Here is a 23,304-nt window from a genome sequence, read left to right as displayed (position 1 = left end):
TGGTCTCCCTCTCTGAGATGCCTCAAGGCTGAGACTAGGACTTGGAGTTTCTAAAGGTTCTCCACAATCCCAGGCTACTTTCTTCTCCCTCCTTTATTCTTAGTGACTTTTTTTCCCTTTCTTTCTTTTTTGGTGCTAGGAATTGAACCCAAGAGCATTCTACCTCCGAGCTATACTTCTAGACCTTTGTATTTCTTATTTTGAAACAGGATCTCACTCAGTTGCTGGGAGTCTTGCTAAATTGCTGAGGTTGACCTCGAACCTGCGACCCTCCTGTCTCAGCTTCCCAAGTACTAGGATTACGGGCGTGTGCCGCCACACCTGGCTACAGAGTCATTTTCCACATCTACATAGTTCTCTACTATCCAGATGTACCACAATTTCTCCAATTCCCTTTCAGGAGATTGTTAACTGTTTTCTACAATACTTTCTCCACTAAGCATACTTCTAAGTTAAATATTTGCTCCAAAACTACAGTTTGAATCCTTGAGTTAAAGTATATGCATAATGTTAAGGCATTTAATATATGTTGCCAAGATTCGCCTCCAAAAATAATGAACCGAATTATGCTTCCCGTACCCTCACACACACTTAGAATACAAAGCATTCTTCATCCAAGTGATTAGGGGCAGCTCAGATTCTGCCATGTGAATAATGAAATTTGTATTCATTAGAGGTTTGGGGCAACCCAACCTTTTCCAGTGTCAATTGCACAACCCCACGGAGCCGGACACAGCAGAGGGGAGTCTGAAGCTGAAGAGCGAGACCCACTTCTGCCTTCCAGAGTCCTCAGCACCAGGCGTGGAGGGCGGTGCACACCTGGGTCCCAGTAATTGGGAGGCTAAGACAGGAGGCTCTCAGCAACTTAGTGAGACCTTGTTTAAAAAATAAAAAGTGAAAGTTAGCTAGGGATGTGGCTCAGAGGCAGATTGCCCTTGGGTTCAATTCCCAGCACCAAACCAAACAAAGTTCTCAGAAATGCCTTTCCATCCCTGTCACTGACCCTGATGAAGAACAGTGTGTGGCGTGTCCCTGAGTCCCTTGGCTGCTAAGTCCAGTGAGAGGTAGCTTGAGGCAGGAGAGGACCCCTGGATTCAATCCTAGTAACGCAAATAAGAAAGAACACAGGAGAGAAGAGAATATTCTTGGGGAGAAGAGGGATAAGGCACTGGCCAGTCTGAAGCCAATGAGCCTGGTAACTCAGCCCTCTGCTCCTCTGTTCTGGTTGGGAGAGACAGAGAACCGGCCCAGCTGTAGCCTGAGCCCCCCTCCCACCTCCAGGTACAAGATTTCTACTCTCCCTGAGATGCCATTTGGCTAAAAGGTGGACTCGTTCATTCAACCCCATTCTGAAGACCTATCATGGGCTGAGCGCTTTGTTCTAAGCCTAGTGGTGCTATAGTGTCATAAACAAATCCTTGTGCTCAAGGACTTTCTCTTTAGTGAGATAGACAGGAAACGGGGCAAGTAAGTACATCATTGGGTATATTCCGATGATGCTAAAATGCTCTGGAGAACAGCAGAGCAGGGAAGGGCAGGGAGGAAGGAAGCAACTTTAAAACAGGGTGGCCCGGGAGGCCTCCTTGGAAAGGCACCACCTGAGCTAAGATTTGAAAGTGATAAAAGAGAGGCCAGCTAGGTATTCGATGGATCACAAATGCAGAAGTCCCAAGGCAATATGTGGCTTGTGTGTTCACAGAACAGCTGAGAGCAGCCACCAGCTTCCCAAGAGGTATGAGCAGGGAGGTTCTTCAAAGCCCCCAAACCTGCCTGTCCCCCAACCCCGGCCCCTACTACCAAGATCATGGAGTCTAGCTGGGCACTCTGGCGCACACCTGTAATCCCAGTACTTGGGAGGCTGAGACAGGAGGAGCACAGCAATTTAGTGAGACACCACTGCTTCAAAATAAAAAATAAAATGGTGCTGTGAGTGTAATTAAGAGGTAGAATGCCACTGGGTTTAATCCTTAGTGAAAGAAAGAAAGAAAGAAAGAAAGAAAGAAAGAAAGAAAGAAGAAAGAGAAGCAAGCAAGGAAAAAAAGAAAGGGAGAAAAGGAAGGAAGGAGAGAAAGACAAAGAGAGAAAGAAGGAAGGAAAGAAAGGGAGAAGGAAGGAAGGAAGGAAGGAAGGAAAGAAAGAAAGAAAGAAAGAAAGAAAGAAAGAAAGAAAGAAAACAAAGCCCCTCCTGGGCAGAGCCTGGGTGGAGCCCAGCCTCCAGCTTCCCAAGGGGTCCAGGAGGTCACTATGGGCAGACGGGGTGGGGGGGGGGTGGACGCAGGCACAGTCAGATAGAGGGTCCAGTGGGGGCTGCCCCCAGCCCTTCCTCCCAGCCCTTCCTAGTGTTGGGGGCTGGATGAGCCTTGACCCCTCCTCAAACCAGAGTGCACCCAAGCTAGCCAGGGGCTCCCTCTCCTCTCCCCTCCCCCAGGGAAGCTGCCTACTGCCTCCCCATAGCCCGAGAAAGGCAGGTTCACCCCGTCATGCCAGATGACCACAGTGTCCATTAAGATGAAGACAGAAGTCACAAAACAGATCTTAGTTGGGTTTGTCTGTTTTAATAATGATCCAATTATGTCCTTTTTCTTAACATCCAACCTTCCTTTTATAGTGTGTTCTCCTCTCGCTCTCGCTCTTTCTCTCTCCCCCCACACACATCAAGCTCTGCGCCCTGTGGAGTTACCTCCTGAAGAGCCTTAACAAAACAAAACAACAAAAGCATCTCTCCCCTCCCTTGGCTTCTGTGCTCCCCAGCCCCCTGCTGTCGGCTGGCGGTCCCTGCTCAAGCGACTCAGGCCCCCTCCCTTTCTGTACAGTGCTGGCTGCTGTCTCTCATCCCATCCGAGCTGTCTCCAGGAGTGCGAGCTCGCAGACAAGCAGACCTGCCTGCCCGCCCTTCCACTGCGGCCTGGGCCCCCATTCCACAGGCCTTCCAGAGCCCAGCATCCTTGCTCCACATTGGCCTCTGCTCCAGTCCCCTGTCTCCCTTGCCTGTGCCCAGTCACTTGCCCCGCTGGGGCTCCCCTGCACCAGTCTCTATCCTGAGGATCTAGAGTATGGAGCCTTCATGTCCACCTCCCAGACGCCTCCAGGTGCTGTCCCTTCCTTGACAAACCCAATCATGCCCTCCCTTCTCTTGCCTCAACTGTTCCAAGTTTAACCTCCCAACTAATTGTCGGCGGGGGTGCTTGGGCTAAGTCGCCTTCCTCCTTGGGCTTCAGTAGTCTCTTGAAACCTAGGTTCAGTGACGCTCACTGCAGAGGCCACAGGACACGAAACATGTCCCCTGGCTCTGCTCGACCGGTGCCAAAAAAACGTGGTTTCTCCGCCCTGTCTCCATCATGTGGGCTCATACTCCGGAGACACCTCTGATGTCTACAGGCACCGTGCCAAACATGCCCTGCAGTTTTCTGCTTCCAATAACCCAGTTGGAGAGGTAATGAGGGTATTTTTCTCTTCGATGATATTTTATAAAATTAGCTGGTTATTTTGGTTTATTGAAAATATGCCGAATAGAAAGATATTCTAATTTTCTAAAAAAAAGAAAAAGATTAAGATTTTGTAAAGCTTGTATAAGGAAGTTTATATAAAACAAACTAGAAAGAACTCATTCGTACCAGGAATTATTCTTTCTTCCCATCCTGCTTTTGGAAGGATTTGCAATTCAAATTGAGGATAAATTCTATTTTCACTTAACAAAACACATTTCCTGTGCCAATGAAACTCTCTTTTTTAATACATCCCCTGCAAAAGAGCCATGTCTTTATACTTTATAGATATGCAACAATTTAACAAGAAATTGAGGGCACTGATCAGTTTGTCCTTTCTTATTCTTTCTCATTATCTCTGTAATGATGAAAATTTAGAATTGCACACCACCACACACACAAACACACTCACACACGGGGGCACGCACACGCACACACACAAACACCACACCTTTGTCTTTTCAGATTTTCTCCCAACCAGACACATGACTGGCAGAGACTGAATTTAATCTGAATTATTTTAGCTGATATCAGCTTCTATCCAGAGACTCAGTGTCAAAATGAAACAGAAAATTCAAACAAGACCCTTCACTTCTGCTGAATTATCCTGATAATTTTTCAATTTTCCGGATCTCCCAAGAGGACTGCTTTTAGATCAATACAGGATAAAAAGCACGCTGACATGTTGATAAGTACAGGGAACAGATGGCTCTGGGAAATTGTGTTGAGTGTGCGGGCTCTGGAGGCAGACCGTCTGCGTCTGAACCCTGACTGTGTCTCTTGCCAGGGGAGGGGTCCTGAGCGGGTACCTGGCATCTTTGAAGTCTGCCTTTCTTATTTGGGTTGTCGTATTAAATGAATTAATTCATGGAACACAAGGACGGTCCCTGGCACATAATAAGTGCTCAGTGAAAACTAGAGTCCGTATTATTCCAGATAAGGCCAGTTCTCATTCCAAATATGACAAACCTAGAAGCAGTGTAGTGTAGATAGAGTGTTATGATTAGAACCTTTTACTCAGATGACCTGATTTCCATTTTTGAACTCCAGCACTCACTAGTGGGGTGACTCTGGGAAAATTACCTAATTGCCATGTGCTTCAGTGGCTTTTCAAGTTTAACCTCCTAACTAATTGTCGGCTGAGGGCTCTATTTGTAAAAGCTGCATTAAAAATTGTATTGGAGCCAGGCATGGTGGTACGGGCCGTAGAGCCAGCCACTCAGAAGGCTAAGGAGCTTAGGACTGCTTGAGTCTAAAAGCTCCACACTAAGCCGGGCGTGGCGCCGCACGCTTGTCATCCCAGCATTTGGGAGGTTGAGACCGGAGGACCGAGGTTCGCGAACAGCCTCAGCTACTTAGTGAGGCCCTCTGCAACTCAGTGAGACCCTGTTTCAAAATAAAGAATAAAAAAATCAGGCAGGGATTGTAGCTCAGAGGTCAAATGCCCCTGGGTTCCATCCCCAGCCCCACAAAATATAAGTAAATAAACAAAATAAAATAAAAGCTCAAGACTAGCCCAGGCAACATAGCAAAACTCTATCTCAAAAAAAATATCTACATTATAGATATTATCATGAATATGAAATGAAACAATGTGAAGTATTTAAGACTTAGGGTAAATGTTCAATCACATGTGGATATTTTCTTAGCAAGCTACACAAACAAGGTTGATCAACTTGGGCTGGCTCCCCAATGCATGAAGTTTCAAAAGGGTGGAGCTGAAAGGTTTTTATGCTTTCGTTGTTGATTAGGGGTCAAGTAGCATTGCCATGGACCTCCTCGCTGGGGACAACTGTCCTCACATAAATGGGCAACAGGACCCTTGGACAGAAAGACTCAGATACGCCCCACAACTGGCGGCAGAGCATGGGCATGTGACTTGGGTTCAGCCAACCAGACTCTCAAAGGTGGCAACTGGAGAGACATTGCCTCTGAAAGCACAGAGAAGGAACGATGGAAGTAGAGGACAGAGACCGGAAGGACAAGCTGAAAAAGGAGACTGACCGCGAGCCTAGAGTCTCATTCCCATCAGCCACAGCACCTCCATTTTCCTCACTCCTAAAAATCTTAAACTCGAAGTCAATGCTCTGGGATGTAGTTCGGTGGGAGAGCACTGGCCGAGCGTGTGTGAGGGCCTGGGTTCAGTCCCCAGTACCAAAGGGAACACACACATATACTTACACACAAACACGCAAGGCAACAACAATAAAAGAACACAAATTCCTTACAACCTAAAGAAAGACACAAGCTGGGCTCCCCGTGATACATGCCAGGAATTCCAGTACTTGAGAGTCTGAGACAGGAGGGTTCAGGTTTAAGGCCAGGCTCAGCACTGTAATAAGGCCCTCAGGAGCTTAGTAAGACCTTGTTTCAAAATAAAAAATAAGAACCAAGCACGGTAGTGCATGCCTGTAATCCCAGTCCTTGGGAGGCTGAGACAGGAGGTTCACAGGTTCAAGGACAGCCTCAGCAAGTAGTGAGACTCTGAGCAACCTAATGAGACCCTGTTTCAAAATAAAAATAATAATGGCTGGCTGGTGGTATAGCTTGAAGGCAGAATGCCTCTGGCTTCAATTCTCAGTGCCACAAATTACATAAATAAAATAAAATAGGGCTGGAGATGTAGCCCAGAAGTAGAATGCCATTGGGTTCAATGGAAGGAAGGTAGGCAGGCAGGCAGGCAGGCTCATGAATTTCGGAAGTGTAAATAATCCCCTTGCAAAGTATCCTTCTCAGTTCTCCTGCCATTAGCTAAGTCTTCCCTCTGAAGACTTATTTTCCCTCTGAAACAGAATGCCACAGCCACGTCTCAAGGTGACCGATGTCCATCGTACTCACTCCGTTACGGCTCCATCGTTTCCCATAAAATAAACACAACGCTATTTTTCCAAACACTCCCTTTTTGAACAAGCACCTTTTTAGATATGTGGTACAATTTTAAATGCACATCCTTAATGAGGCAGCAATCTTCCTTTCAGGAATCAAACTTACCCAAATAAAGTACTGGTTTGCATGTACAAGGATACCTATTGCACATCTCTTCAAATGTCAGAAACTGGAAATAACCTAAATGCCCTGCCATCTCCTCTAATCCCTGTTGCTTATGGCATTTTTGTCTGGGAGGGGGGATCTCAACTGTAAAAGTGTTTTATGAAAACCACCGCTCATACCCAGGTGAGAGTTGGGACTTTTAGGTTCCTTCCAACAATGAAATTTTAGATGTCTTTACTCTGGGTAATGGGGAAAGCAGGAAGAAAAAAATAAGATGTGTATGTCAAGATCAAATTACCACCGAACAAGTGGGTTGTTGTTAAATATAGTTTTACCCACAGAGCCAGCAAATCCGGATCCTCAGTCACCCCAAGTCTGGGTCTTGCTTGCACCCAAGCTCCCTAAACCTTAAAGAACATCATCAGCTTCATTTGGAACTCCAGATAACCTGTAGATTGATTCGTTAGTTCTGGGGTGAGGTCTGCAATGTTGCAGCCAGGTGATGTAGATGCCGCTGGTCCATGGAGTGCGCTGTGAAAGGCTCGGACCCATTCCCATCTGCTATCTGGACTGAATTCCAAGCTGTCCAAGCTTTAGAACAGAAAGTCCTCAGTCTCAGGAAACCCCTGTGTCCCAAACAAATCAGAACAGTTGATCACCCAACAATTGGATTTGTTTAAAGTCAAATGACTCAGAGACCTGGAAAGAAACATAAATGAATGAAGTTGGCCGGTTAGAAACTTTGGCAAGCAGAGGAGTTCAAACATTCACTTACCCCGGTTCTTCCCAAGAGTCTCCAATTTGCAAACTTGGCCAGCCTCGAGGACCCCTTGGCCTCCACCCAGTAAGAAATGCTGTGTGTGTTTTTCTTTGATGTCAGCTATGTGTAAGTGTCCATGGGCGATGGGTCGTGATGAAAATATTAGAATCAAGCGTCGCCCAGAAAGAAGATGAAAATGCTTTAAAGAGAAGACAGGGGAAAGTCCACCCAACCACCCACACTCACTGTGGTGGCCAACCTCTAGACGCCCCCCAAAGATTCTCAGCTCCCAGCATTCACAGCCATGGGTGGTTCTCTCCTACACTACATATGGCCAGCCTGTGTCATCCATAGGAGATTGTGGACATATTGAGTGTGACTTCCAAGGCTGAGTCATAAGAGACACTGAGACACAGCAGAATGGAAGGCAGGCTATTTCTTCTGCCACCCTTCTGCCCCGACTGTTCATCCTCCTCAGCCAGTGGATACTCTGAGGGCAACAATGGGGAGGTGTGAAGGGCAGGCTCCCTTGCTCTGCTCTTGGCAGGGACAGTGACTGTGGAAGAATCTGCTAGGGATGGAGGTGGCTGACGCTTAGGCCTACCCTGGCAAGCAAACCCTGCCCTCCTCCCACCCCCGGGTTGCCCTGTGTTGGCCAATATAGGCAATCAGGTATGCAGCTATAGCTTTGTCAAATGTTCTACAGATATCCAGGTCCAATGTAACCCGGGTAGCCCATCACTCGCATAATAGTAGGGTTCAAGTGTTTAGCAAGCAGCTAGCAAAGAGTTGGTGAATACCCCTCACCCTGGCTCAGCCACCAGTGCCCCAGGACTCGGCCAGCTGTGGGCCTCTTGGTGGGATCAACATCAAAAACTGATGACTAATGCTTTGCACAGAGGTGGGAAGGTGAGAGGGTATCTTGTACCTTCCCTACACAACCTGCTCCTGCAGCTGCTCAAAGATGGCACTAGTGGGCCAGGCGTGGTGGCGCATGCTTGTAATCCTCAGCACTTAGGAGGCTGAGACAGGAGGATCGCACAGATTCGAAGCCAGCCTCAGTTACTGAGTGAGGCTCTCAGCAACTTAGTGAGACCCTGTTTCCAAATAAAGTATAAAATAGGTCTGGGAGTATAGCCCGGAGGTAAAAAAGGCCCCCGGGTCCCACCCCCAGAGCCACAAAAAAAAAAAAAAAAAAAAAGATGGCACTAGTGGTGCATGCTTGTAATCCCAGTACATAGGAGCCTGAGACAGGAGGATTACAGGTTAAAGGCCAGCCTCAGCTACTTAGTGAGATATTCTGAAACTTAGTGAGACCCTGTTTTCAAATAAAGAATAAAAAAAAAAGGGCTGGGGGTGCAGCTCAAAGGTAGAATGCCCCACGTCCATACTCGTCCCCAGATGTTCACTGCAGAGACATTTGGCTTCCACTGGTATTGCTCAGGGGTGCAGAACTGGAGAGTGCCAGAGAATCTCAGCAGCTTCTGCCGGGCCATGACCCCGCTGCTCAGCTTAGTCCAAGACTTTGATGTCTCTTTCCTTATCCAGAAGGATGTTCTCTGGCTCCAGGTTCCTGTGCACGATGCCCTCGTGACAATGGCGCGCCGCACGCAGGACCTGCTTGACTAGCAGCCAGGCTTCCCCGTCCCGCACGCGGTGGGTGGGCAGCCGCCCTCGCTCGGGTGCTCCATCACAGGTAGACGGAGCCAGCGGTGTCTACGATCGGAAACAGCTGGACCAGGCTGGGTGCTCCACCATCATTATATGCATCTTATTTAGAACGAGGAGGAGCATAGACCTGCCCTTAGGCAGTGCTTTCACGGCCACCTCTGTCTCAGTGAGGACATGGCAGGCCAGTAGGACCTGGGCTTTTTCCCAGAGGGAGGCACCGAAGCAGTTCCTGTACATAGCAGTGATGCCATACTTCTTGGAGCATTTAGCCGTGGAGCTGCAGCCCGGCCAACACCTTAACTGTAGCCTCAGAAGAGACTTTGAATTAGAACCACTCAACCAAGCCAGCGTGCATGTTGTGTGTTACACTGGGAATTAAATACAGGCCCTCTACACTCTACATCTGAGCTATACCCCTTATTTATTTATTTATTTATTTATTTATTATGAAATGGGGTCTTGCTAAATTGCTGAGGCTGGCCTCCAAATTGAAATGTTCCTATCTCAGCCTCCCAAGTACTGAGATTACAGGTGTGTGCCATCAGGCCTGGCTCAACTAAACCACTCTTGATCGTGCCCTCTAGAAACTCTCCCAAAAATATGAGGCCTAGGAAGTTATAAACTGGTAGCCAGCAAGGGTGCCCACAAGATTATTTTGCCTACATGTTCTTTAAAATATGAACTGTCTGCCGGGAGTGGTGGCGCACGCTTGTAATCCCCGCGCTTGGGAGGCTGAGACAGGAGGATCGCACGGGTTCGAAGCCAGCCTCAGCTACTTAGTGAGGCTCTCAGCAACTTAGTGAGACTCTGTTTCCAAACAAAATATAAAATAGGTCTGGGAGTATAGCCCGGAGGTAGAAAGCCTCTGGGTTCCACCCCTAGTACCACCAAAAAAAAAAAAAAAAAAAAAAAATATATATATATATATATATATATATATATATGAATTGTCTTTCGATATCTAAAAAAGATAGTCCTGTGAATCTGGATGCCCAGAGCCTCCTAAAATAATTGAAAGAGCTTCCAACCTGGATCTTTGTTCCTTCAGGTCAAATGAAGGTGAGGGCTGAGCAGCAATGCCAGCTCTGGATGGTTCCTCTGCCCCCACGTCAGCACATCGGCCACCTGGCTTAGGGTACGAATGTGGCATTACTGCTGACATTACCTTCTGATCCTCCTAAGTGGGTGATCCTTAAGTGATGGACTCAGAAACATTTTCACCAAGGCTACTCAGTCTGGTTCCTAGACCAGCAGCAGCAGCAGCAGCAACTGGGAACTTGCTAAAAATTCAGGTCCTTGGGTCGACTCAGAAAATCTGGGGTGAGGTCCAATAATCAGTGTTTCAAGGGGCCCTCGCGGTGATTCTGATGCACACGAAAAGGCCAAGTACCCCTTTCTTCACGAGTGAGAAGACTTGGCTTAGAAATGAGTTTTTGCTATTTAAGGACACACGAAGTCTGAGGGTCCAGCTCTACCAATGTGCGGACTCAGCCGTGAGGCTCAGCAGAGATGCCAGGAATCTCACCTTCCACCAGGTTTTGTGTCAAATTCTTCTTGGCCACGAAACTCTGCACTGACACAAACGTTTCAAGATCCTCTCCCTCAGAAGCAGAGTGAAGAGCAAGAATTTAGAAACGTTTTGCTCTCAAACAATCTGCTCACCTGCCTTTCTTATATTTTGGCCTGATGCATATATAAATAAGCAATATAACTTTTAAAAAATTTTATAGCCAAGTTATACAGTGTGCTGGGCACATTCTCTGCTGCAGCCTAAGATTTCTTTGAACTTCAGATTTCTCAGCTGTCATCTGATGGGCTGAATGATCTGTCCACAATCTCCCTTCCAGCTCTAAAAGCCTGTGGCTAATTGATATGAAATGAACTTCCCATTTCAGAAAACCCAGTGTCCTCATCTAGCATTAAATAAGTCACAGCTGCTGGGTGTGGTGATGTTTGCCTGTAACCCCAGTACTTGGGAGGCTGAGAGAGGAGGATCACACGCTGGAGACTAGTCTCAGCAACTTATTAAGATTCCCAGCAACCTATTGAGACCCCATTTCAAAACAAAAATAAATAAATAAATAAAATAGGGCTGAGGGTGTAATAAAATAAAATGGCCCTGGGCTTAATCCCTAGTACCCATCCCCCCAAAAAGTAATTGCCATGTTAGACAGTGTATCTGTACTTAATGAAGCAATCAATCGACAAATCAATATGACTGTACTTAGTGAATTTCTTAAATTATAAGCAACCCTGTTCTCTTTCCATAGTTTAAGTGCACCTGAAACAGACATGGTGGTACTTGGGAGGCTGAGATAGGAGAATCAAAGGTTTAAGGCCAGCCTCAGCAACTTAACAAGGTCCTTAGCAACCTAGAGAGACCCTGTTTCAAATTTTAAAAAGAAAATTAAGTAGGGCTGAGTATGTAGTTCAGAGGTAGAATGCCTCTAAGATTAATCCCCAGTTTAAAAAAAAAAAAAAGTGAACCTACTAGTCTAAACTTCAAATAAAGATCTCAAAGCATCTGCTATCAGAAATGAGTGCATAGATTTCTAACCCTTCATGGACCGGGAGGGTTCGGCAGCGGTGGGAAATCTTATGGTGTGGGGCAGCTTTTGTACTGAGATGTGGTTACGGATATTGCAACATGATAACTCTCACCCAGAAAACCCACCACGCGGTCCAGAGCTCAGTCTCCACCCCTGTCCCAGGGTTCTAACTCGAGTTGACTTTACTTCAAAGGAAGGAAAGCTTGTTTGGCCCAGTACCCACAGAGCGTCCGTTTCAGGAATGTGACATGCTGTTAAACCACAGCCCTGTGAGCTCGAGGCCGCTGAGAGTTTCCAAGGATGAAAGTTTCACTTTTCAAAGAAAAACATGGCACCGTGTAAGTTGGAGAAACATAAGGTAAACGGTGTCAATTGGCCCCAAGAAACTCTCTCTCCCAACCAACACCTACTATGCGTGCTGCACTGGGGAGGCGGGGGTGGGGTGAGAAGGGACTAGACTTACAGGTTAGAATGGCAGAGTCCAGTGTCCGCGAGGCCAGGCAGGAAGGCTGGGGAGGAGAAGAGCAGGTGGGACCTTGAGCAGGTGGGACCACTGCAGAGGCTGGGGGTGCGGGAGCGGGTCAGGCCTCGAGGTCACAGGTCAGCTCCCTGCGCTCGCCTCCACATCCCGTCCTGAAGCTGGAGAACGTGATCGCCAAGGGCTGCTGCATGTGCTGGAAGGTGTGGGGCTGTCCTACCTCCCTAGGTTGAGCTTAATCTATACTTGAAGGGAGATATTTCAGGAACTCAATACAGAATCAAATTTCAAAACTTTACAGCTGCTTAATTTTGGAAGAGAATGGAGGCCGAACTTAATCTAACTTCACTCTCCCAGGCCTGTTCCCTATGGCAGCTTAGTTATCTAGCTTCTGCTTGGATGCTTCTCCAAGCAGAAGCTTACTCTCTCATGAGGCAGCTGTTTCTTCACCACCTAAGATCTCCAAGGAGGCCTCTTTAGATGGCCCAACATCTCCTTCCTTCTACTTTACCCTCCAGAGCGCTTGCTCTGATTGCCAGAGCAAGCCTGAACCTGTGCTTGCTACAACAGGGCTCCAGCTGTTGGAAGGAGCCACCCCACCTCTCTAGACATCCCTCATTGTGGGGATGCCACAGTGCTTTTATGGGACGGCTGACAAATCCAGCTAAGATCATCTGACCACTGACTAGGTTGCCCATGTTCTTGGAAAACCGGGGCTCCCCCTCCCTCAAAACTGAGAGCAATATTTCAGGTAGAGAGAGCAGCATAGATTAATTAGATTGCGGGCAGTGTGCTGGGTACCAGGGCTGGCTGATCGCAGTGATCGAAGAGGGCCGGTGGCTGCTTCCGAAGCTGGAAAATGTCCAGCCAACCCAGCCCGAGTGACCCTTTCCAGAGGGGCCAGTCACCGTAGCCAGGCCTGTTGTAGAGTGCTTGGCTGAGAGTGCACTGCAGCTCTGAGCCTCCTGCTTTGGTCACAGTGGCCTGGGGCCAGAGTGTGTGGACCCTGGATTTCATGGACACTGGTGGGAAACCACCGGACTGAGCTTGGCATAGAAGGGAGAAGCCCGCCCCCTTGTGGGCCTCTGGGGGGTGGCAAGGAAAGGGAAGAACAGAACCCACCCCAGGAGCAGGAGGGGTCTGGAGGGAGCAGCCAGTGGCTCTGGCAGCTCCCATCTTACCAGTTGGCTTGTGAAGGGATAGATCTGCACTGCGGTGGGGGAGTGAGGAGGTACCTGAGGCAAGAGAGAAAGTTAGAAGATGTAGACTCCCAGGTCTGGTTGTCTGGAAGACATCAGGCAGGTAGAAGAGGAGGAGGAGGAGGAGGAGGAGGAGGAGGAGGAGGAGGAGGAGGAGGAGGAGGAGGAGGAGGAGGAGGAGGAGGAGCAACTAGGCATCGGGAGGCCTTTCTGGCTCCACCACTCTGTGTGCCCCAGGCCAATCACAGCCACTCTCTGGGCCCCAAGGCTGTGCTAAGTGAGGGCTGCAGTCTTTCCAACCAGGGAGAAGGGCATGGTGGAAGAGGAGGCAGAGGGCTCCAACTCGACCAGCTGGACAGGCCCTCCGGCAGCCCTAGGGAACCCAGCATCCCTCCACCACTACCTCATGCCTCCTGGAGCCCCAAAGGGCCATTTATTTCCCCACAGCTACCTCTCCTCCTCCCACAGTTTTGGCCAAGTCTACATCATTTCTCCATTGCATGGACACCAGCCCAGAGGCACCTGGGCCGTGAAACATGTTTGCCCCAGATAGATGTAACCCAGGCTCATGTTATGCCCACAATGTCCAGTTTGCCCCACACTCATGGGAAGACTTCAAAGTGCCTTCACTTAGAACTGAGTAAACTATCAAGATTGCGTTTTTAAACTTACTTTTTGAAATAATGCTGTACTTACTACTCTGTTGTTGGTGGGGGAGGGGTGTACTAGTTATTAAACCCAGGGGCATTCTAGTTCTGAGCTATACTCCCAGCCCGATTTTATTTTTTATTTTAAAACAGGGTCTCAACCGGGCATGGTGGCGCACGCTTGTAATCCCTGCGCTTGGGAGGCAGAGACAGGAGGATCGCGCAGGTTCGAAGCCAGCCGCGCGCTGGCTTAAGAGACCCTGTTTCCAAATAAAAATGTAAAAATAGGTCTGGGAGTTTAGCCCAGAGATAGAAGGGCTTCCAGGAACCCCAGTACCACCAAAAAAAAAAAAAAAAAACCCAAAAAAACCCCAGGGTCTCAGCCGGGCGTGGTGGTGCACTCTTGTAATCCTAGCATTCGGGAGGCTGAGACCTGGAGGATCACTTTGCACACAGCCTCAGCTACTTAGCGAGGCCCTCTGCAACTCAGTGAGACCCGGTTTCAAAATAAAGAATAAAAAATAGGGCACGGGGTGTAGCTCGGAGGTCAAATGCCCCTGGGTTCCATCCCCAGACCTGCAATAAATAAATAAATAAATATAAAAAACAGGGTCTCGCTAAGTTGCTGAGGGTCTCACTAAATTGCTGAGGCTGGCCTCGAACCTGGAATTCTTCTCTCAGCCTCTCAGGTATTGGGATTACAGGTGTGCACCACCACCCCTGGCTTTGTACTAGTAGTCTTTAACTGATGAGTATCACTAAGGTAACCCTGGGAAAGGTAAGCCAAAAGTGCTTTCCCCAAAGCTTTCCAGGTTAAAGAATGAGGGGGATTTTTAAATTGCAGTCTACGTTAAAATGGCTCAAATTTCTTACTGCGCTGTGCTCACAGAGCCACAAAGTCACCAACGATACTGCTGTTAAAGGCTAAGCATTCGCCAGCAAAATAAAGTGTTGAACCTCTTAAAAATGACCTTGTATACAAGATCTGAAATAACGAAGCCCTCAGGCTACCGTGCTCCTGGCTGAAAAGATTTAGGGCAAACGTGACTGGGAAGAGGGTTACCTTTCCACATTACAGATCACTAAAGCCATCTGTTTAGAACAGCTTTGGCTGGAACTATGTAAGCCTGCCTCGTGTTTTTAAACTTATAAAGTTATTATAAGTCATTATAAGTTACTAGAAACACTCTACAAACCAGAGGATCCTAACCATGAGCCCCACTCAAGTTTCCCTTGATCACTAAAGCCAGGTAGAACATGCGGCGAACTGTAGACAGCCCAGTTTGAACACACCTATTTAGACCGCCTGGGTTCTCCAGCACTGCCAGGGTCTAACCTTGTCATGAAAACCTTAAAGTCCATCCAAAACCTATCTGCCAGTAAGCAGACCGTCCCATTTCAAAACAGAAAATGTGCTTGCCTCAGCAAGTCACCGGGGCTAACCTTTCTGGATTGAGAGTCTGGCCTTCAGTTTAGAACATGGACATACCAGGGTCAGAAATGTGACAAAACTGCGCTTTCAGGGAGGTTAGCCAAGGTTCACGGGGTCATGACTGGGCCATTTTATCAGTCACGTCAGGCTCACACCCTATTGCCTGGATAGATAAAAACTTTATCTGTCACTTTGCTAAGTCTGCTCCCCCTGCCTCATTTCGAATAAAGAAAACCTGGGCTCAGCTTATCTGAACCTCAGACTCGCCTTTCCCAGCACTGTTTTCAAATGCAACTTCTAAGTAAAGATGACATGCCAGTGATTTTTGGACTCACTTTTAATCAAGATCTAGCCATAATTGGAGTCATTGGCTTTGTCTTATCTACAGCATTAACTTCAGAGAAGTGCTTGGGTCTATCCAACCCATATAGATGTATTATGTTTACTAAATGTTTCCATGCTAAAGGTGTTATAAGAGAATGATAGTTCTCAACGTGTTCCCTTTTTAGAAGCATCTTTCTCTAAAGCAAAGCAGATCATAATAAGAATAATAACCCTAAATTGCCCTGGGCTCAAACCCCAGCACCAACACACACACACACACACACACACACACACACACACACACACACACAATAAACTAAAATTAGCTTTGGGCTGAAGATGTAGCTCAATGGAGAGTGAGTGCTTGCCTAGCATGCAATATCAAATTAACCTTGACAGATTTTTCCAATAGAAAATCTAAATTATTTGCAAAGATATCTTTGGACTAACATACACCTAATATATATTTTCTAATAAGTATTGAGAGAAAAAACAGCTAAGCTTTCTTCTTTACAGAAATAGATATGCACAGATAACAAATAAGCCCAGGTAAACATTTAGAAATCTAGTCAAATACACTAAGTTCAAACAGTAAGCCAATGGATTTTTCTATTTCCTTAAATGCAAGCAAAGCACTTTCAAATTTCACTTTATTTGGAAATGATACAAATTTATCATTTTAATACTTAAGGACCATGGTACTGTAGTAGAGACATAAATATTATATCATTTAGAAATTAAATATAAAGTCAACATATCAGCATATAAAAACTCATATGTACACTTCCAATAGGTCCAAGGTTTGAGCATGCCTGCCCATCAGATTTCTCCCTGGAAATGGGTGAATTTCGCAGGGAGATTGTCCACAGGATACACAGTGGGACTGGTTTTCATTGTTGGAGGTCCATTGAGAAGTCGCCAGTCACAATGCCTGGCCAGCTCCACTGTAAATATTTTGAGAAGGATTTTTGCAAACTCTTTGCCTACGCAGCTCCTAAGGCCTCCTCCAAAGGGGATGAAGCTGAACCTGGCCGTATCCTCTGGATGCGGCGGCATAAACCGGTCAGGATTAAACTCCTCCTTGTTCTTGAAGCTGTCTGCCACATCGTGAGTATCACAGATACTGTAGATAACATTCCAGCCCTTGGGAATCTGGTAGCCCTGCAAAAGATTATGAAGTCCTAAGGGCTAACAAACTGGGATTTAATGTGCGACAACAACCACCACAAAACCCCATTACCCATCTTGGGGTGTTAGGAGTTAAAGAGAGCGGAGGAGAAAGGGAAAGAGATTGATTCCGGTTACTGAAGCCTATGTCCAGGTCGGGAAGGACAATGTTATCAAAAGCATAGAAGCCGATGCTCAGGGAAATACAGGTAGGTTTAAAACTACTACAAAGGGAGGCAAGATGGCGAGCGGTGAACTCAACTCACATTTAATTCAAAAGTCTTCAGAGCAACCCGAAACCCTCCTGGAACTGGGGGGTTCAGTCTGAGGGTCTCCTTAATAACACACCCAGTGTATTTAAGTTGTTCCAACATTTCCATGTCCAGCTTGTTGTCTTGACTGCTCTTGCAAAGTAAGCCCTATCAAAACAGTCATACAGAGGTGAACGGTTATGCCGCGCTCCAATAAAATCAGCCCAGCAGACGTAAACAGGGCTTAAGTGGTGATTGAACCAGAATGGCGGACCTCCTGATGGACAGCACAAGAGAGAAACCGCAGCTAGTGACCATCCCCCCAGCCCAAATCCACTGTCTCTTTACAATTCCAAGGAGAAAGCTCACCAAGGAGAAGGGCCAAGCTCCCCACCCCCACCCACCACACCTCTGCCCACCCCATCAGTTCTGTGCACTGTTGGTGCCCTTGAAAATCTAAATCCAAGAAAGTGGAGGGGCAGAAATAAAAGGCCAAACCCTGCCTTAGTGGGACCCTGGCTCAAGATTCCATACTTTTTAACCCATAAAGCTGATCTGGGCCACCACCACTACCACCACCACCACCACCACCACTGGCCAAACAGCCCTGCCCTTCCAACATATTCAGGAAAGGCAAGTTACTGGTAGTTGGTTAGGTCGCAGCTGCATTTCCCGAGCTAACAGAGAACCCCCAGAACCCTCCTACCTTACTCTTCAGCTCCTCTCGAACCTTCTGGAGAACATGTGGGTAGAGTCCCAGGTAAGTGATCAGAGACGTGGCTGCACTGGCCGTCGTTTCATGTCCTCCAAAGAGGAGCTCCGTTGAGGATTGCTTGAGTGCCTGCGAATGGAGTAAGCCCGTCGCCTTTGCGAGTCTTTGTGCAGTTTGCCGAAGAGTTCCAGAACCCAACTGAGGGTTCCGGAGGGAAGACTAGAAGCACTACAAGTTTTACTGATAGAGAGTCAAGGAGCGCAACATCTTTTAAAAGCAAAGTCCCTCGAGTTCTGTGAAGGCAGGAAGACGAGCTCCTGAGTTAAAGCCTTGGTTTTATTTAAATCGCCCAAGGTTCTTTATTAGCATTTGGTAAATTCCGTCTTCCCCTTGGAAATTTGGCAAGACTCCCATTCCCGCAGCAGCCTCTTCCGCGGCTCTCCTGACCCAGTATCAACCTCCGGGATCCCATGGCTGGAGTCTGGGCAGGGTGCCCACCCCCGAGACGCTGGGCCCCGGGCTTTGGGGACCCGGGGGAGGAGGTGGCCGGGAACCGCGCTCGGAAGCTCCGCGGCGCTTCTTTTGAAACGCCACTTGCCTGCATGTCCAGCCGCTCTCCCCTCTCCCACGAGTGCTCGATCAGCAGCTGCAGCGCGTCCTTGCAGCCCCGGCCCACCTCAGCCGCCCGCAGCCGGCAGATCTTGGCGCGAATGTTGTCCTCGATGCGCGCGTGGATGAGGTTCCGCGCCTTCACGCCCTGCGGGGCGCAGAGGGAGCGCGGGGTGAGCCGCCGCCCGGCCCCCGCGCAGCGAGCCCCGCACCCCACGCCGCGCACGGCGCCCTTACCCGGTACAGCCCGCTGAAGGGCACGTCGATGGGCAGCGAGAAGAGATTGCGGGTCATCTCCTCGAAGGCCTCCACCAGCTGCTGCTCCGCCTCCCCGCCGCCCGCGCGCGGGGGCTCGCAGCCCAGCAGGATGCGCATGGCGATGCGGAACATCAGGCGCTTCACCTCGGGGTAGACCAGAAGGCCGCCCTCGCCGCAGCTCAGCCACCGCTCCAGGCAGCCGTCCACTTCCTCCACAATCACCGGCACGTAGCACTGGAGCGCCTCGCGGCTGAAGGCCTGCATGATCACCTGAGCCCGGGGAGCGCAGGACGTTAAAATCTCCTCTCTCCTCTTGCGCCTCCCCGGGTCTCCCATACAGCCCAGCCCCTCCAGACCCGGCACACCCTGGCTGGGGACGGCGAGAGGAGAACTCCCAGAGGGTCCTCGGTCCAGTGCACCCGGCGAGCGCTCGCCCAGCATCTTTGTGCCCGAATCCCTCCAGCAATTGTGGTCCCCCCTCCCTGCCCAGGCACCGCCACCCCGCCCTCACCTTCTTGCGCTGCTTGTGCGAGGAGTCGTGCAGGTTGGAGAGGCAGCCGGAGCCCAGGATGGTGCGCACCGACGCGGGCCAGTGCACCGACACCAGCCGGTGCTCTCCGAGCAAGATGCGCCGCACGTTGTCCGCGCCCATCACCCGCACAGTGGGCCGCCCGAACAGATGTGTCTTGTAGATGAAGCCGTATTTCCTGCGCTTCACCTGCAGGAACTTCCTCCTCTGTGAGAGGAAGGTGGAGAGAGACCGGCATGAGGGGGCTCTGCGCCTCGGGCCAGCCCCGCTTCTGGCTGCAGTCGCCTCCTGCGTCCCGAAGCCGACCCGGGTTTCTGCAGAGGTTCGGAGCTGAGCGGGGCTCGGGGGAAGCGTCCTGTCCCGCCCCAAGCTCCCTTACCTGCAGCACCATCTGCAATGTCTCCCCAAAGAACGGGAAACCCATAGTCCCGGGGGGCAAGGGGAGCGCGCAGCTGCGGTCGCGGCTGCTCACGCAGTACCAGTCCCAGAGCCGGACCGCCGCCAGGAAGAGCAGCAGCGGGAGCACGAAGGTGCAGAGCGCGCTGGCCAGCAGCGCGGGGAGCCCCATGGCACGCTGCGCTCGCCCGCGCCACCTGCCGCCGCCGCCAGCGCCCCGAGCCCCGCCGCGCGCCCGCTTTATAGGCGGCACAGGTTGCTGCCCACGTTACCTTGGTCAATTAGTTCACTCAAAGTTCATCTTTAATTGCGGATCGGGCCCCTGGCTCCTCCCCCCGCGAGGCGCTGCCCAAAGTCTTTAACCGTTTGTTCCGCGCGGAGGCAGAGGCCACACGGTGGCGGCTTCGCTGCGCGCGCCTCCCGGGTGCGGGGCCCGGGCTCCGCCAGCGCCTCCCGAGGTGTGCGGAGCTCCGAGGCGAAGGGGAGCCGGCGGGGGCTCCGAGCAGCGGGAATCCACAGCCCTGAGCCGCCCGGCGGCCTCTTGGGAATCCCTCTCGCCGGGTCAGACGCGCCTCCCCAGCCCAAAGCTGTGCCCCCTCCCCGGCTTCCCGTTTACAGGCGCCGCGCGGGCTGCTTTCCGCCTGCGGGGAGAGCGAGGGAAAGTGCGTTCCTCGGTGGGCTCGGCCCACAGGTGGGCTAGCTGACGTCTAAAACGCGGAGCAAAACGCAGGCTTGCTGGCTCTTCCTAGGATCCCGAGAAGAGCCGAGCATCAGGCTTCCAGCTAGAGCGTGAGGGGGGGGGATCCAGTGTGAGCCTGGATTGTGGAATTTAGCTCGTCTCTAGCCCCGCACGGGAGCCAGCACCCCTGAAATCTTGGCAGGTCCGGTGCAAGCCCGCCCGAGTTTGATCCCCTATTCTGACGACCCCGAGGCCGTCGTAGGGGCAGTTAGTTCATCCGCCCGGCCGTGAGGTCTGGCCAAGCTCCCCGGATCCCGGTCGCCTGGGCTTGGAGCTAGGCGGCGGGCAAGAGGGTCCCGGCAGGACAGGGACCTGAGCCCGAGGAAGGAGAGCCCGGGGGTCGTGGCTCGGTCTCTACTTGCCTGACCTTGGGCACATCTTGCGCCTGGTTCTTGCTCCTAAGGATGGAGACGAATGTTTCCAATCTGTCCACACCTCAGGGCAATTGTGATCTCCCAAACGGAGACTCTGGTGGCAAAAAATCTGCCCAGCTCCAGCCACAACGGGCGGCGCGACCACGGTGGCCTGGGCGCGGGTCCCCGGAGCTTTCCTCCGCAGACACACAGCCACGGTCCTCGGCCCGGCAAGAGGAACGCTCTGCACCAGACTCAGGCCTCGGCGGCCGCGGCGCAAAGATTGCGGGGCCTCACTGGGGAGGAGTCCTCGGACTTTGCGGGTCTCCGCGCTGCGGGACCACTGAGACCCGCGCCCCCCGCGTACCCCCCGGGCGGTCACGCGCTGCCTGAGCTTAGGCGCGGAAGGGACGGTCGCCCTGAAAACGAAACACAGTGGCTTTTTTGTTTGCTTAGAGCTGAGCACTGGCTCTCGCGGAAGCACGCGTTGGAAAGCGTTCCTTACAGAAGCAAACCTCTTTGATCTCCTGAGAGCTGTTAAATACTGGCCCTCCCTCGGGGGGGGGTCCCCCAAACTCGATGCAGTGGGGAAATGTCTGCGGAGGTTCTAGGGACCCGCACAATCCCAGCAACGCTCCAAGCAGGGGTCGCCACAGGGCGTGTTCCGGGGAGACGATGTGTCCCCAAGATCCTGCCAGGCGGGTCAGAGGCTCTGGGGAGGCGGCCTCTCCCATGGCCGTTCCTTCCAAAGACTGGTGACCCTAAGCAGCCCACTTCGGGGCACTGGCAGGAACCCAGGAGAATGGCGCTGGAGTAATTCTCAGAAATCCCGGACCCTCCCCTTTCTGCCGAGCGCCTCCGGCCGGTGAGCAAAGCCCGCGAGCTGGGGGCGTGACCTGGGGCCCATTCCCAGTCCTCCGGCCTGACCCGCCTGTGACCCCTGCAGGCCGGACCGTGACACCCGAGTGAACTCTGCGGGGCCACCTCGCCAAGTTCAGCGCAGCCGGGGCACAAAATGAGCGAGGCCGGCGCGCTGATAATTGCCACAGGGAAACAGAGAAAAATAAGTTATTTTTAATCCTTCTGCCCATCGAGACCTGCGGGGTCGTCTGGCAAGGGAAAAAAATAACGTGAGCGTGAAAGATCATTAAATAACATCTTGAAGAGAGGATGGGGTCAATAAATTACCAGCCCAATAAGAACTTTGATGGAGGCACCTTGCCAAGCTTTTGGGGTTGGGGGGGTGGAAGGAGAGAGAAGGAAGGGGTGGTTCTCTAGAAAAGACAGTATTTCCAAAACGTTTCCCAAATCATTTTCCCACAGGGAAAGAGGTGAGAGTGAGGAATTTGTTTTTGTTGTTGTTGTTTGTTTTGTCTGCTGGAAGGGAGGGAGGAAGACAGATGTAGATAGAGTCAGAGGAACCAGGGAGCAGAAGCGCCAGTCACTCTTCTCCCTTCAGCCCCTCCTTCCTCCTGCACACCTTATGGGCCACAGGGTTCCGATCTGCTTGGGGCGCCCCTTTCCCAAGCAGAAGCCACCACTGACCTAGTTCCTTCCAAAGTCAAATGTCACCCCCACAGAAGTCTCCTTACGCACCCTGATAAATTTAGCCCCAGGCCCTGTGTATTACAGGCCTATCTTATTTTCTCTATAGCACTCATCACCACTGGATGGACTCACTCTCTCCTCTCTCCACTCTCCTCCTCCTCTCTCTCTCTCTCTCTCTCTCTCTCTCTCTCTCTCTCTCTCTCTCTCTCGTTTATTGCTTACCTCCTATCAGGTCCAGCAGAACAAGAAATACATCTGTTCCTTCCCCAGATAACTTGGGGCTACTAAATCAGGAGCCTTTAAAATTCCTAACAGGATGCCCCAGTGGGAAATTCCAGTACAACTGGAGCCACCCCTAAGGGCTTAGAGTTAGTGCAAACCCCAGAGCAGGCAAACCAAGTCCCTGGAAACAGCTACATTCTCCTGGCTTCTGAGAGGCCCCTCCTGGTATTTCTCTTCTAACCCCAAATCTTAACCAACTCCCCTGGCAGGATACTTTGGGCTCCTCATCCACATGATGCTTTTTAGACCTGGACATCCTCAGTGCTTCTAATAGCACCCTAAGGGCGGACCTGCATCCTGCCACCTCCATTGCCTCTGGTGGCCGTCGCCTGCTGAGCTCAGGGCCCGGCTGACCTGTGAGCAGCCATGGGTGATGAATTGCCCTCTATGGGGGTTATGGCCCTGTCAGCCCTGCTGGCTTGGAAGGGCCCGCTGCGCTCTTGAGCTGCCAACCTACTCATGCCTGTGGAGTCCTCTTTCCTTCTGGCCCCAGGATCCACCTTAAGCATAAGGTCAGGAGGGCACTGGCTTCCTTCTGGTTCATTAAGGGGTCAGCTCAGGCCTGGGCTGCAACTTCCCCTGTGCAGCAGGCAGGTCCAGCTGCCATAGCCTGTGGGGAGATGGGTAGCAGGTGGAAGTGGGTTGTTGAAAATGATGGCACAAAGACTCTTGACTTTGATTAAAACAGTGGCGGGGACCTTTAAGTCAGACTAGTGATCACTGTGGAAAGAGAAGGGCTGAGTCCTGCATGGTGGCACAGGTCCAGGGGTTGAGGCAGAGGGGTTACGTGATAGGGTAGAGGAAGGCAGGGAGTCCAGGAGGCCATTGCTGGCTCCTGGGCTGAGTCACAGGTCTCAGCTCCTCAGTTTAGCCTCTGTCACACAGAAGGCGTTGAACCCATAAGCCTGGAGGTTTCTGTAGCTA

The 23,304-nt window shown here is 50.7% G+C and overlaps 1 protein-coding gene across 1 annotated transcript; it reads right to left on the bottom strand.

The window, feature by feature from the left end:
• Positions 1-16,355: 16,355 nt before the first annotated feature.
• Positions 16,356-19,630, bottom strand: CYP26A1 (cytochrome P450 family 26 subfamily A member 1; the record flags this gene model as incomplete). The annotated part of the gene is made up of 7 exons (XM_080694280.1): positions 16,356-16,697; positions 16,970-17,122; positions 17,661-17,795; positions 18,265-18,423; positions 18,513-18,803; positions 19,045-19,269; positions 19,442-19,630. 7 exons carry the CDS (start codon positions 19,628-19,630, stop codon positions 16,356-16,358), a joined length of 1,494 nt encoding a protein of 497 aa, XP_080550406.1.
• Positions 19,631-23,304: the final 3,674 nt, after the last annotated feature.

Source organism: Muscardinus avellanarius (assembly GCF_963383645.1).
Source record: "Muscardinus avellanarius genome assembly, chromosome: 4".
NCBI classification, from domain to species: domain Eukaryota; kingdom Metazoa; phylum Chordata; class Mammalia; order Rodentia; family Gliridae; genus Muscardinus; species Muscardinus avellanarius.
Note: the sequence above shows the minus strand (reverse complement) of the source record. Positions and strands in the feature narration are given on the sequence as shown.